At 30.7% G+C, this 16603-nt stretch overlaps 2 protein-coding genes across 2 annotated transcripts; both read left to right on the forward strand.

Annotated features, from left to right (window-relative positions):
- Window positions 1-7794: 7794 nt before the first annotated feature.
- Window positions 7795-13210, forward strand: LOC116125857 (poly(ADP-ribose) glycohydrolase 1-like). The gene is given in 13 exon segments (XM_031411573.1): window positions 7795-7859; window positions 7861-8041; window positions 8590-8781; window positions 9071-9174; window positions 9709-9914; window positions 10010-10113; window positions 10368-10486; window positions 11116-11125; window positions 11127-11260; window positions 11612-11684; window positions 11954-12154; window positions 12507-12569; window positions 12800-13210. Coding segments are annotated over 13 exon segments (1593 nt in total). The 3' UTR covers window positions 12941-13210.
- A 1433-nt stretch (window positions 13211-14643) lies between these two features.
- LOC116125888 (thioredoxin-like fold domain-containing protein MRL7L, chloroplastic) lies at window positions 14644-16028 on the forward strand. Its single transcript, XM_031411599.1, has 3 exons — window positions 14644-14781; window positions 14889-15488; window positions 15880-16028. The coding sequence occupies exons 1-3, from the start codon at window positions 14709-14711 to the stop codon at window positions 16026-16028; spliced, it is 822 nt and encodes a 273-aa protein (XP_031267459.1). The 5' UTR covers window positions 14644-14708.
- Window positions 16029-16603: the final 575 nt, after the last annotated feature.

A 16603-nucleotide genomic window follows, 5' to 3' on the forward strand; every position in this document is an offset into this window, starting at 1 on the left:
TTCTGCATCTATCACTTAACTGTTGATAAACTCCAATTAAAATAAAAAATAAATTAAGAGACCCATGCGCCACCAATTATTTCAAGATTGAAAAGTTGTAAAGTCTCACTTTCTGGGAAATGAAAGCAACCTGTTTAATTAATGAAACTTAAGATTGTATTTAAAATTTATACAAAATTCTAAGTAAACGAGGCGCCCCACAACCTCTTCCATTCTCACTGTGTTAATACTGAACAACGCCTTGATAATTCTTCTTATATGAAAGCGGGGATTTTCTAGATATTGATATATACAATTGCAAAGTTGAATTTTCTTATTTCTCTTAACATTTAGTGAAAATTTTGGAGGCAATTTATAAGGACAGCGGTAATTTTGTTTTGTAATTCCCTCTTGAACATATAAAAATTAAAGCTTTAAAACTATTTTTAAATAATTTCTATTTTAAACATCTTTTCTATTTTAATCAATTGTTATATGCAATTACATTCATCAATATTTAGATCCTTCCTATTTTAAATATCTTTCTAAGTCAATTATATATATACAATAAAAATGAAATATTCTTAAACATATTTCCATTTTAAAATATTTCCTAATTACTTCTTGTACTACCCTTCATCATTTTTTTCTTTTTTTGTCTCACCTTGTCCTGTCAAAACTCTAACTGTCAAATCCGTTTTCTCTCTCTCTCTCTCGCTGTCTTTATAAAACTTATAAATTGAGAACCAACTACTCATTTTGCTTTTACTAGGGAACGCCCCCCAATATCTTCTCAGTGAAACTTCTTGTAAGCCCTCTTTGCTCCATTTTTATCATTTCTTTAATGCAAATATGCATTTTTTGTTTTTGTTGTTTTTGTTTTATTGTCTTTTCTCCATCCTCTTCAATCCCTATTTTATTCTTGATTGGCAATGTCGTTTCTCTTTGATTGAGGTATATTAAGTGTATATTTAAAGAATGAATAATCTAATTACCTCTTTACTAACCTTTATCTTTTTTTTTTTTCCTTGTATTTCCGCATTGTTGTCAATCTTTCTTCATTATACAAACAATCATGACAACTGGTCGTAAGAAGAAAACTCTTATCACGAACATTATCCTAAACAAATTGAGTCAAACTCAATAAAATTATCTCCAAAAATAACAAAAGGTGCGTGTGAACTCAAAAAGAATATCTCAAGAATATCAAACGAATCTCACCACCCCAATCAATTAAGATTGATGATTTGACACTTACACCAAATAAAACCTATGAGATCTGAATCATTAATACTAGAGGTAGATTGTTTGTTTTTGTTTTTGTTAATTCTAATAGTTCATTTTTCTTATTTGTATTTGATTTATGTAAAGTTTTAAATTAAATATCAATATTTTTAATTAATTTTATAATATAGGAGCAAATTAGAGAAAGTTTATATGACTCACAAGCGATAGAGGAGGGTATTGATATGACTGGACGTGAAATTTTAGAGAAAGTTTGGGGGTAAACCAAAATAGAAGTTCAAAATTAGAGGCTCTTTTAAATGCAAAAATTGAATTCGATGCTGAAAAATTGAATTCGAACAACATTGAAATGGTCAATTGAAGGAGCAAATACAAGATCACATAAGCAATAACAAATCAATAGGCGATAATCTATACTTTACAAGAAATTCATGAAAACTCGTCAAATGTTGATGAATTAAGCCAACAAAGGAGTAGTGGACGAGATGGTTCTATTTCCCCCGAAGGTAAGATCATTACTTAATTAATAGGTCTAAATTTTTTTTAGTTTTCTTTCATGCTACTTTTTGATATAATAAACGTAATAAAGAAAATTATGTTTTAATTAAAAGCCTTTTAGTAATTAATATAATATATATAGAGGTTATTGTATTTTTTTCTCCTTCTCTCTATATATTATTCCTATGACCTTTTTTTTTTTTTTTTTTTTTTGCAGAATGAAAAAATGATCAAGAAGGGACCATCAACACATGGATGCTTTATTTATATCAAAAATTGCTGTAGTAGACTGTCTTAGTTTTATGTGTTAAACGTATTAAAATTAAAATGTTGTTGACTTTATATATTTAATAATTTTATTTGATATAATTTCATCTTAAGTTAAAGTTATATATGGATCATAGTTTTGATAATGATAATAGTATCGTTCCATTGTGGGAAAAAAAAAGAGATTATTATAATTTTATTTATTAAAGTGAAATGTATATATAAATTGTTAAATCAAAAAAGATTAAAATAACTTTTGTTACTCTTTAAATTGTTGACAGATATTTTTGTCACTTAATATTAAACAAAAAAATATAAAGGTCCAAAATTTAGACTTAAATTTTTGTCACTATACTTTTCATGTTTTTGACAAAAGTATTTATGTCGCTATTAACAAAATTGATAAATATAATTTATCACGATTTTAATTTCCCATAATTTTTTTTTTCACTTGAATATTTTTTTCACGAAAAAGATTCGTCACATTTTAGAAGCACAGACATGAATTTTTATTATTATTGAGATGTCAAAATTTTTTTGTCACGCTTATATATTTGACAATAAAAAATCGTCATGTAAAAATATTGTATCAAATTATTTGTCATGCTATAAATTTTTACAAAATTATTTTGTCACTATACAATTTTTAACAAAAATATTGTCATATAAACAAACATGTGACGAAATAAATGTTGTCACAATAAAGTCAATGACAAAAAATTTCTGTCACATTAAAATTATGACCAAATAATTTTGTCCACATTCACAATTTGACAAAATCAATTGTCATAATATATGATTTTTTCACCATAAAGCTTATCATTGTCTTAAATGTAAATCAATTGTGACAAAATATTACTGGAGTGATCAAAATTGTTTCTATGTTACAAATAATTTATCCAATAAGCTAGTTAAAGTGACAATTTATTGTTCACAATAATAATTAGGCATGGTGACCAAACACTCTTTCGTCACCATACACTTAAGAGTACGAGCTTAATGTGACAAACTAATGACAATATAATTCTCACATTAAAGAAATTGTCACAATTTGATATTTGTAGTGACAAATTATTTTGTTGTGAGAACCATAAATTCTTGTAAAGCGAGTAAGTACCGCAAGTTAAAAGATATGGTAACAACTCTAAACACTAATCATTCTCCAAACAACTTTAAATAAATATTTTATTTATCTTAAACCTTTAAGTAACAAATAACTTTTTTTTTTTTTTTTTTTGCAATATACATATAATCATTACATGAAGGCAACTTTTCTTAAAACGGGAATTAGAAAATTTATAACTTATACAATGTGGAGTTTATTTTATTTTAACTATCCAAGTTGGGAATATAAATTTATGACTATGTAGAGTTTATCTTATATAGAGTATCACTATAGAAAGTTTTACTGTACTTGTTTAACTTTTATTTCAGATACCAAAATAATTAAAATAATATCAAAAATGAAAAATAATTTCAAAAATATTTATTTATCAATTAAAAAATAAATAAAATAAACTCTATATATTTTGAATAATTATAAATATATTTATTTAATAAAATATTATACTGAAAATTATTAAAAATAAATAAAAAATTATTATAAAATAAAGATGACAACCTACGAAATTGGATTGCTGACAAACGATCTCAGACAAGATCAAACCTGTCGATCCCTGGCTATAGTTTTTTTTTTTTTGTAATTTTGTTTTTATTTTTCAGTTTATTCATATTAACCTAACATATTTCATAAATATTAACAAAATCACCACCGACCAGTATCCAATATTTTAACTTGATAGTTGATATGGTATCTAAACCATGGTTATTATTATCCTACGATACGTGATATATATCTTACGATACGAGATATATATCTTACGATACGATTCGATACGAGTCGCCAATGATACATATCAGAGAGTGTATCATAAACCTTTCAATACGTTGATATGTAACCTACGATACAATATGTATCTATTTATATCCTTAAAAGTATCGATATAACTTTATTAATTTGGGCCAAAGGCCCAAAAAAATTCCGGTCGGATCCGGGTCACCCGACCTGGTTCACTAAAACCCGCCTAAATTTACCCATTTTGTATGGAGAAAGTGAAAAGGAAGATGTGTTGCCCATTTTGCGTGATAATAATAACATTAATGGAGATACAAATATTGACATTGATCTTGGAAATGATATGAATGGTTGAGAGAAAATGACATAGATTCTTAATTTTGTGATTATGTAATATTATAATTTAAAGCCAATAATACCACAAAATTCGTTAATTGATCATATGGATGATATTAATTTTTAGAAATTTTTTTATTTTTTTTATTTTAAAAAGATGTATCCTACGATACGATACAATACGATGTGCTATATACAATTCGAAAAATTAGGTTTTCGACACACGATACGATACACGATTTGACAACCATGATCTAAACATGTTATGTTGAACCAATTCAAGAAATTGGAGAGGAAGAATATATATAAGGGCATTATGGCCATTACACCGAATATAGAATATTAAAAAATAGTATAACCAATTTTAGTTAACCCCTATAATTATACATAGAGGTGGAATAAATGGGCTGGGTTAGGCGGGTCAACCCTAACTTGGCCCGCATTAAAGATGGCTCAACCCGGACTGCCAAGTAGGTGGGTCGGGTTGAGTCCAACCCACATGCAAGCCTCGGGCGGGCCAGGTTGATATATGGCAACCCGATGGCCCGCAGGTTGCTATTTTGTTGTTTTTGTGAGCAACTCGCCAACCCCGCGGGGTTAGTTGTTGCAACCCGCCAACCCGGCGGGTTGACCGTTAAAATTTAAAAAAAAAAAAAATATATATATATATATATATATTATTTATTTTTTCAAATACCCATTTTACCCTTGAAATATCGCCGTTTTATAGTAGTTGGAGGGGTCTTTTTCGTCATTTTTATTTCCCATTTTTTTCTTATAAATTGACCCTAAACTCTCATATTTTCTCACATCCCAAATTCTCTCATTCTCTCAGTTTCTTTAATCTCTAATCTCTAATTATTCTCTTTGTTGTCAATTTGTTCTAATTTTAATTTTTATTAGTTTTTGCAATTTTTCAATTCATATTTCCATTATTCCATATTCCAATTCTCCTTCTTTAATTTTTTATTTCTTCTATTTCTATATCATTTTTTTTTTTTTTAAACTACAATGGATAGATATTACTCTTCCATCAATTTCGATGATGAAGAAAACTATCCTAGTCCCGCTGAATTTGCTAACATAAATGCAGCAGATTCAAATAGTCCTACTCTCCCAGTCTCAGAACCCGATACACCTTAAAATATGCCCCCGATTCCTCCCCATGCTGCTACAGCTCTCGGTGGTTCTAGAAGTCGTCCTCGTCCAACTTCATCTCAACAAGAAGCAAGTTCATCAACTACTATTGGATTCGGAGACAGACACAGATCAGATGTTTGGATGCATTTCGAGAAGTTTTACAAGATAGAAAATGAAGTTCAAGTGAAGAAAGCAAGGTGCAAGTATTGTGGAAATGTTTATAAAGCTGATTCAGATAATTGTGCTAGTTCTTTAAAAAGGCATGCTAATAAACATATTGCTCAACAAGGAAATAGAGAAACCAATCAAACTCAAATAATTAATATGGGTACTACTTGGCGTTGTAATTCTGATGTATATAGGGAACAATTAGTTTTTTATATTGCTGCAACTGATCAACCTATTAATATGGCTGAAGATAAATATTTTGAAAGATTTATTAAAAATTCATTTTTTCCAGAATTTAAAAGTTATTCTAAAACTGCAACTAGAAATGATTTAATAAAATTGTTTGGGAAAATGAAATTAGAATTAAAAAAAAACCTCTCATAGTCATAATGGGGACTAATTAATTTTATTATAGAGAGTCTATAATTTAATAGAGATGTAGTTACAAAAATTTCTTATTTTATAATTCATGTTTGAGTAGTACAATATTAGGATTTCAATTATGTTTTATAATATTAGAATTTCAATTTAGCTCTTCAGTTGCCTACTTTCTAAACGAATAGAAGATCCTGTCTTGGAACTAGCAAAGAGAAGTGTTTTTGATGAATTTAATATAGTTTGTTGTTGGTAAACTGATGTTAAGCCACAAACAATTCATTGTTTAAGCATTACAAATTAGAACCCCTAATGTCGATGAATTGCAAATTATAAAAAGTGGATGAGAAGATCAAATAATCATTAGAGAATTAAGTGATCGATTGACAACTTCACTACACTAATGAAGGGATATTAATGTTTTCCTCATCTAATTCAATGAGCAACAGTCATGTATGCTTACTGAAGAAGAAATACATGCTATAATACAAAAGAAGAAATGAAATAATCATGGATGATAGTACGAGAAATACAAAAGTTTTATGCCAAGAGCTGCAAACATGCTTGAGCAGCTATAAATATTTTGGCTTCACAAAGAACATGTCACATTCTAACGAGTAAGTACCTGCAAGTTAAAAGATATGGTAACAACTCTAAAACATAAATCATTCTCCAAAACAACTTTAAATAAATTTTATTTCATCTTAAATTTTTAATGTAAAAAATAACATTTTTTTTTTTTTTTGCAATATACAATAATTATTATTATGTGGAGGCAACTTTCTATAAACGGGAATTAGAAAAATTATAACTTATATACAATGTGGAGTTTATTTCTTATTTATAACTATCCCAATTGGATAATTTTTTGACATGTAGAGTTTATCTTATATAGAGTATACTAGAGAGATTTTACTGTATTGTTTAACTTTAATTTCAGAAACCTAAAATAATTAAAAATAAATATCAAAATTGCTTGAGAAAGTTGTAAAGTTAAGCAATCTTTCATCAAAGATAGACTAAACATTAAATTAAATAATTACATAAATTTTAATATATTATTAGAGAAACATAGGGATTGGAGAGATAGAGTAGGGCACGTTGGACAAGAGAAAAAATTTGGGATTATGATAAAGATATTATTAGAGAAACTCAAAATTTTTAATTAATTTAATTTACTGTAATTTTGTAATTTAGTTTTTTTTTTATAAAGCAAAATTGGAAAAAAAATTACAACTAAAACCCAAGTGGGGTCAGTTGACCCCACGTGACCTCATGTGGGTCTGCCTTTGCTCTCGAGTAATATTGTTAATTTATAACAACTGTTTACACAGAAAAGTATACATTTTCAACATATACTTGTTTAACTTTTAATTTCAGAAAACTAAAATAATTGAAAATAATTTCAAAAATATTGATTTATCAATTAAAAAATAAATAAAATAAACTCTATATATTTTGAATAATTATAAATATATTTATTTAATAAAATATTTTACTGAAAATTATTAAAAGTAAATAAAGAATTATTAAAAAATAAAGATCACAACCTACGAAATTAGATCGCTGACAAATGATCTCAGACAAGATCGAACCTGTTGATCCCTGGCTATAATTTCTTTTTTGTTTTTATTTTTCAATTTATTCATATTAACTTAACATATTTCATAAATATTAACAAAATCACTACCAAACAGTATCCAATATTTTAACTTTATAGTTGATATGGTATCTAAACATGTTAGGAAGAATATATATAAGGGCATTATGGCCATTACACCAAATATAGAATATTATAAAATAGTATGATCAATTTTAGTTAACGCCCATAATTATACATAATAACTTATTAATACCAGCCGCCAATTAACCATATATATAATATGAGTAACCAAACGGAGAGACTGTCAAGCATCAAAACGAAGAAGAAAATGGAGGAAAAAGAAGACTTGAAGTCAGTTTTACCCTACTTGCCATTGTTGGTTCGATCATCAACTCTTTTTTTGGCCATCGAAAGTAGTCGAAGCTCTTAAATCAATGGCGAAAGGACCCGAACACAGCCGGGTCAACTCAGGAGAAGTGCTTTCTGTGGCCATTTGTGACATCAGAAGCTTGCTCTCGCTCTTTGAACCTCTCGCGCCTTTTGCTCTCAATGGTTACGCGCTTTTCTTTGATGATGTAATTCTTTCTCTCCTGAAAAAAGATCAGTATTTTTCATTTCGGTTTGTAGTTTGAATTTGAAGTGGGTTTTATGAATTTTGTGTTAATGGGTATGTTTTTACTTGTTTATGAGAGGTTATTGTTTGAATTTGAGTTGAGTTTTATGAAACTTTTGTTGATGGGTTGCTTATTTAGTTTTTTTGGCTGGATGAAAGTTTTGTTGTTGAAGTTTCAACGTGAAGTGAATTTTGTGTTAATGAGTATGTTTTTTCACTTGAGTTTTGTTGGTTTATTGTGGTTAATGTGATGTGAAATTTATGAGTTCTGTGCTGATGGTTATGTTTAATAGTTTGAATGTGAAGTGAAATTTGTGAGTTTTGGGTTGATGGGTTTGGTTATGCCATATAATCACGAAGAAATTGTTGGCTTGGAATCATAATGTATGTCAAAAGCTCTCTTTTGAAGATAAATTGGATAAGCATAAGATATTAGTGAACTGATTAACGAATAGCTAATTATGTAAAGACATTATTAAATCTGAAGCTGAATAAGGAGGATTTGTGCAGCTTATATCTCGGGCGGAATCAACAAAGTGGTTCGGAGAGGTTGTTCCGGCATTAGCAAATTTTCTCTTGAAGTTGCCCTCTCTATTAGAAAGTCACTATCTAAATGCAGATGATTTTCTTGGAAAATATGGCATCAAAACGGGTCTCCGCATATTGGGTCCACAAGAAGCAGGCATAGCGTTCCTCAGGCAGGTTTTTTTTATATTTGGGCTATCAATTGTTAGGCACATGATTCAGTGCTCTGCCAAAGCTTAAATATATGGGTTTTTTAGGTCTACGAAAAGATGTTGTATATAAGTTGCATAAGTGCTGCAAAACTTGATATTTCTTGTGTCATATAATCTATTAGATAAGACACCACCTTATCATCTTAAAAATTGTTTCTTGGCCTTTTCTAGTGGTTTCATTGCTTATTCTTCTTCGCTTTTGGTTGTTTTTCTAGTATGGTGTAATCATTGATAGTGTAAATGTTGCTTTTCAGGAATTGATTGGTGCTCTTCTTGCATGCTCTTTCTTTTGTTTGTTCCCAGTCACTAATAGAGGTGCAAACCATCTTCCGACCATCAACTTTGATAAATTGTTTGCGTATGTAACCTTAAGCTTTTTTTATTATAATTATTATTATTAATTTTTTTTTAATTTTTATGGCGGACCATTCGAACTATACCTTGCATCTGTATTAGAAATATCATAGTGACATATGGATATTCCAATATGTGTAATATTTAGGCTTGTGGATATGTGCATAGTGTGATGGATAGAGTGTCTTGCACCAATGGCAAAGATTTGAAAGTAATTGCAATTTGGGTAAAGATTATTATCATTTGTTGTAGAAAACAAACATTAGGAATTTCCATGTTCACCTGATTGTTTTAATGTCTCACTATGAGCAGGTGTGATTTTTTTTTTAACATAAAGTTTTACTTCATGAGTTAGCTATTTTGCTTTATGGTTGATTTGATTTTCATGGGTTCGGATGTATCTCATGAAATCAATTGATTTCTTCTTCAGTTTGGTTAATTTTGTTTGAAACTCTTACAAATGTCTACTTTTGAAAACTTTATTTTTTAATTCTATAAAGCTAGTAAATGAATAGTGTAAAACTTTCATCTTTTTCAGGAGTCTATATGAAAGTTATAGTGAAAATCAGGAAAACAAAATAAAGTGCATTGTACATTATTTTGAAAGGATATCCTCATGTATGCCTGTTGGCTCTGTCTCATTTGAGCAGAAGGTTCTTCCTTTAGACTATCGTCCTTTATTCATCCCTTATCTTGATGCTGACGCTTGGAGCAAATCTGCCGTACCCCTCTGCCCTTTTGAGGTTATTCAAGATACTTCTATAATCTACTGTGTTGAATTTTATTTGTTTAGTTTCACACATTTTAGCTGTTGATAAGGCAATTTTATACTTTGTAAGCTTACAGTTTAGGCTCAATAGAAGATCAATCCACCGACGCTCTTCAAGTGGATTTTGCAAACAAGTATATTGGAGGTGGTGCACTTCATAGGGGCTGTGTGCAGGTAAAATTTTCTTGTTAAATATTAAGGTTGTGGAGTCCTTCATGGTTTCTGCCTAATTAGGTTTTTTTCATCACCAATATTTCAATTTAATTTCCAAGAATTTATTCCTTTGGCATGCATGCTTCTCTTTGAAGTTGCTTTCCTGCAATATTTACCTTCTCATGTGTCACATGAGCCATTGTCTTCTTGCGTCCGACTCAATTGTAGAATCTATGATTTCTTAATATATTTATTATCATTACGATCTTATGTAGGAAGAGATCTGTTTCATGATCAATCCAGAATTAATTGCTGGGATGCTTTTCTTGCCTTCCATGGCTGACAATGAGGCTATAGAAATTGTTGGTGCAGAAAGATTCTCAGACTATAATGGGTAAGTCTTACACATTGAACTGGTAAATCCAAGACCTGATTCAATGGAGATACAGACACATAATAGGATGGTTTACTGACTTTATAGTTTTCTTATCTATACGTAGATAAATATAAGAGATGTCGAAAATGAAGTTTTTGGTTCTTGCTGAAGGACACGGGTTTGCTGGGTGAGGTTTTAGGACTATAAACTGTATTATCATAGTTCCAACTGTGTGTGATGTTACAATAATTTTTTTCTAAAATCAAATGCTTTTTGAAACTAAAATAGTGCTTTGCCAAAAAAGTACAATTTTTTAATTCTTCTTGTACACTTATGACTATTCTAAATAAATGTAAAACCTAATTAATTTAGAAATCCTTTATATTATAAAGAGTCTTAGTTGGAAATTCTCCATAAATTAATATTATAAAACCTGAATATCAAGATATTATCTTGACATGTTATGTCTTCATGTATTAGGTTAGGCATTTTATTTGATTGTCATCCTTTCGTTATAATACATAGATGATTTAAATCTTTTATATCCCTAAAAGTTGGCTAAATCAAGCATCTGTACAAGAATTATTTTTAATCGACTTGTGTTGTAGTTAATTATCTGATCATTGTATCATCTTTACATGTTGTAGGTATGCCTCGGTCATTTCGTTTTTCTGGTGATCATGTGGATAAAAGGAATGTTGATGTTTTTCGGAGACGTAAAACGAGGATAATTGCTATAGATGCATTATCCATGCCCAGAATGAAACAATATGCACTAAAATACCTCATTCGGTATGTAAATTTTTGTTTTGAACACCTCAAATACACACGACAAATTAATTAGGGAATACACATCAGTTTCATTAGAAACCTCAAATTGGTCAGAATATTCATCCAAGTGACTGATTTGTTGAGTGATGTTGCTTTCAAATCACATCTTGCATACTTCATCTGGTTCAAAGGACTTCCTTTTGTTCTTATGGGTTTATGCAGTTTGTTCCTATATCTAGAAGCATTAGACATGAGACAAAAGTAAAAGGGGTTTATGCCATCTCAGTTTTTAAAATCTGCAGATTTTCTTCTTTATTTTTTCGCTTTGTTAGTCAAATATTATTATGTACTTCAACTTGTTTCTTTTGATAGGGAGACAAATAAGGCACTTTGTGGGTTTATGGATCAATCTAAATTTGGTCAATCTGAGAGACTTTTTCCAGACGTGGGACCTCATGAAGCTAAGGATAAAGACAACATATCAAGGGATAAATTTTCAGTGCGAGTTCTTAGTTACTTTGCCTACTGATTTGCTTTCTTAATTTAAAATCTTCTCAGCATGTCAATTGGATGTTGGCAGCCATGTTGGACTAGCTTTCTAATTTGATGCACTGTTATTTGATGTTCTGTAAACGTAGAATAAATTGATCTTGCTTCTGTACAGTAAATCAAAGATTAAATTTTTAATTGTTTTCTTAATTTAAATTTTGATAGTTACATGAAGCTTCCTCAACTGGTGTTGAAACAAATGAAGGAATATCTGTAAATCTGATGCTGAGAAATTCTGACCAGAAAAGTTGTCAGTTTCTGAGACATAAGGATTCTCCAGGGATTGTGACTGGGAATTGGGGATGTGGTGCTTTTGGGGGAGATCCTGAGCTGAAGGCCATGATTCAGTGGCTTGCTGCTTCACAGGTAATAATTCCTTATAAGAACACTGTAAAGGCATGTTATATATATATATATATAGTTCGTCTCTCCTACAAACTTCTTGATTTTTTCCATTGCGGATTTAAATTCCGGTTAGCAAGAATTTATTCTTGTATGTGAGAGTTGATAGGAGTTCATGAAATTTTCTTATATATTCATACATATATATCACCAAGATACTCAATTTAATATTGTGTGTTGGATGGAAGGGGTAGCAGACCAAACCTTAATTTTTGTTGGGAAGTTTCTACTTTTTTGGGTGCGTGTTTCTCCTAGCTCATTTCTTGTTTCTGTTTGGCATTGATATATAGAAAAAAAATTAATATTTTTCTTTCAGGCATTAAGACCTTTTATGTCATACTATACATTTGGTGTAGAGGCATTACAGAACCTGGGTCAGGTATTTATCTTGTTCTTTTTATTGCAATTTCTTCATCATTTATCATTTTTACACCATCATCTGGCCAATGTTTCTAAAAATTTTGCTGCAAGGTAAATTCAAGTGCTTATATGTTATATACCATCATGTCATGATGCCTATTACATTCTTCTCTCAGTGCATGAACTTAATTTGCTAAATATATATGTCTAGTGTAGCGATGAAATCCGTTTGACATTGGAAGAATACAGGTGACACAGTGGATTCTTTCACATGAATGGACAGTTGGGGACCTCTGGAATATGATGGTAGAATACTCATTGCAAAGATTGAAGGGACAAACAAATCTTGGATTCTGTACTTGGCTTCTTCCGTCATTAACTTCCCATTAATCCAAGATATTTGACTTGCCATATACGCGTTAACTTCATTTTTAGGATCATTAGTTGAATTACATTTACACCGTTTGTTTTTCTGTATATCATGTTCTTTGAGTTGTATGTTCCAATGAAAAATGAAATTTTTAGTTGTGGATAGGTCTAACTGGGGTTATTTTGTAAAAGTTTAATGCTCTGCTCTCCTGTCTCTTTCTTGTTCTTGTTTGTAAAGGGAGGGTTCTGAATAGCTGAAGAGTGTATGAAAGCAGGACATAATTTTTCCCATATTGAAGTTCAAGCAATTTGACTTGGACAATGTAAATGCTCATCTCCCTCACTCCCTAACTCCTTATCCGATTGTCTGTGAATCTGACCTGACCTCTGACGAGGTCTGAAGGATCTTACCAATGCTCATTTCCATAATTTATAGCATTACGTTTTGGTAAGATAATAATCAAATGAATAAATACTAGATAGATTTACAAAAATTATGACTTTTCTTTTTATCTTTGGTAACCCACCCATATGGTTAAAGTATTGTTATCCGGCTACAAGTTTAATACTTTATGTGACACTATTTCATGTACATGCACTATTTCAAAAGTTAATATGCATTAAACTTGGTTTGATTGTTATGATTATGAGAATATAAATAAAGGAAATCCAAAAAAAAATTAATTAATTAATTAAAATCTAATAATATTCTGTAAATTGATTCTTAAGAAATCGCATAATCTTTTATAAAATCTCTTAACGGATAAGTTTGGAATTCAGTTATTTGGCGGGTCGGGGTCGGGTTCAAATACTTATTTGATACTAAATACTTGAATGGACACACACTCACTAACCAACCCTATCCAAAAACAGAGCGGCTTAGCCTTGTTTTAGTTGCTTGAATGGGTTTAGTGAGGGTTTTCAGCAGCTAAAGAAGCAGAAGAGGGTGGTGAGTCATTTCTCTTCTCTTCTCTTATCGTCTCATTTTAGTTGTTTTCTTTAGTTTTCCTCAGTTGCTTGTTTCTTATAATTCTTTGAAACCACTCAACAGAGCATAAGAGTTTTATACTGGTGAGTTGACGAACAGAGTTCGTTTATTCTTGATTATTTCAATACCCTTTTGGGGAAAATCAATCTTTATGCAATTATGTTGATGTTAACTTGCTCAAAATTGTTTCTTGAGGTAAATTAGTTGGAAAGTTGAACTATTTTCAGCTTAAAAGTTAAACTTGTTATTTGAATTTACTTGCTAATTAAACATGGGTTCAACGACTTTTTTCTTTGATGGGTTTGTTGTTTTCTCTTCAGGGCAGCCATAGTTTAAGCTTGAAATTAATCCCCATTTCTCAGATGATTTAGATTTCCACTAGTCTTATATGAAAATGTTTACGATTCTTTGATTCATTGTCGAGTTTTAGATATGGGAATAAATTGTTATTGGGTTCTATTTTCTAGTTGAATGTGATTTGATTAAATTTACTATTTTGATAGGTTTCTTTTTTTCACTTTAGTGGCAACCATAATTGAACGTTGAATCAGCCCCCATTTCTCAGATGATAGGTTTCTGTTTAAAATTTTTATTGTCCTTCGTCTTATTTGCTTTTTGAAAATATTTTGTTCCTTGCTTATATATGTCTGTTTGATGTTTTATAGTTTTATTTTGTAATCAACAGGACAGTGTAGTGAAATGGCGCTACAGTATACAACGAGTTTCCAGTGATTAAAAAATTCTCCGTCATTTGCTGGTAAAATTCAATGCCAAAGTGACACTCAGGATTCTTCCCCAAAGATGGAGTGTACTGGTCTCATATCAAACTCTCTTAAATTGTCTCCAAGGGTGTGTTGTTTTTCACCAATTCATGGTGAGCATCCCTTATATTTTAAAATTTTCATATATTTTGTCTGTATATAAGTGTGAATATATGTTTATATTTATGTACATTGTTGTGGAATTTAATTATCTGAAAAGGGCAGGTAGGTAGTTTCAGAAGAAGTACGGCAGTAAGATCTTTGGTAGAAAAACTTGGAAGGAAAGGAGGAGGAGAATCAAGTGATGCAGACGATGATGATGATTCCTCGATGACAAATAATGTGGATGACAGCCCATTTATGGATCCTGAAGAGAGATTTGAATGGAGGAGAAAGATCAGAGAAGTGATTGATCGGTGTCCTGATGTTAAGGAGGAGATAGACCCTATTGAAAGGAAGAAGAAGTTGGAGAAGCTGCTGGCTGATTACCCCCTTGTGGTGGAAGAGGATGATCCTGATTGGCCTGAAGATGCTGATGGATGGGGTTTCAGTCTCGGTCAATTTTTTGACAAGATTACTATCAAGAATGTGAAGAAGGATGATGACAATGAGAATTATGATAGTGAGAACGAAATAGTATGGCAAGATGACAATTATATCCGCCCAATCAAAGATATCAAGACTGTAGAATGGGAAGAGATTGTGTTCAAAGACATTAGTCCTTTAATTGTTCTTGTACATAATCGGTATAAAAGGTTAGTTCTTGTTTTTTATANTTGTAATCGTCGTACCCGTCCAACTTCATCTCAACAAGAAGCAAGTTCATCAACTGCTGTCGGAACCGAAGACAGACACACATCAGACGTTTGGGTGCATTTCGAGAAGTTTTACGAGACAGAAAATGGAGTTCAAGTGAAGAAAGCAAGGTGCAAGTATTGTGGAAATGTTTATAAAGCTGATTCAGATAATTGTACTAGTTCTTTAGAAAGGCATGTTTGTTGGATTCTATTGGTGGACTCATTTGTAAATCCAGGAGAAAGGTACAAAATGTGCGAGACAGAAATGATTTAGGATCATCATTTTTTAAAGTTTAGATATATAAAATGGTGTCAAATATGCTTACATGAATTAGGAGAAGGAAAATTTTAGGCCTTTCCAAATGATTCCTACAATGTGAATCTAAAGCGTCCTTCATTGTGTTGTTTGTGCAGAGAAAGTAAACAATGATCCCTCTAGAGGCATTTCACAACATCTCTATTCCAAAACCAAAACGAATGAGACAAGAAACTGTACAGAGAAGCAGAAAGTGCACCTTGATGAACAGTTGCAACAACTAGAAGCTCCAAACTCTGTATTGTAGTTCAGCAATAAATTCAATGCTCCAAACCTGAAGCCAAGAGTTGGGTAACCAACTACTGCCGTATTTTCATTCAGTTACCTTTCACCTACAAGGGTGTCCAATTGCTGTAGTTTCATCGGATTTTGGCCTCGAAAGGCCGGGAACGGCTAGGCAGGCCCTAGGGAGATTAGAACCTTAATTGATTTAATTAATATTGTTTCTAATTGCATTATCTTCTCATATTAATTTATTAACTGAATTAGGGCCTCAAAAATTTGTAAGGAATCATAATTTTAAGGGTAAGAAATCCAATGAAATTTCGTTTTTAACCCTATTTTTAATTTCAATTTTCTATGTTTTGTTTTCTTTTCAAGATTTTTATTTCAATGTTTATCATTTCATAATTAATGATTATTGAAATAAGTATTTGTAAATCTTTGACATTTGTTGATTACTATTGATTGGTCGTTGACCACCTTTGACCAGTCGTTGATTGTCATTAACCAACTGTTGACCATACAAATCTATATCCTTTTCCATTTCCATTTCACATGGAATAATGAAGGTCAACAAATCTTAAGCAGATCATAAAATTT

The sequence above is a fragment of the Pistacia vera genome, unplaced genomic scaffold, assembly GCF_008641045.1.
Source record: "Pistacia vera cultivar Batoury unplaced genomic scaffold, PisVer_v2 Contig173, whole genome shotgun sequence".
In the NCBI taxonomy this organism is placed as follows: Eukaryota; Viridiplantae; Streptophyta; class Magnoliopsida; order Sapindales; family Anacardiaceae; genus Pistacia; species Pistacia vera.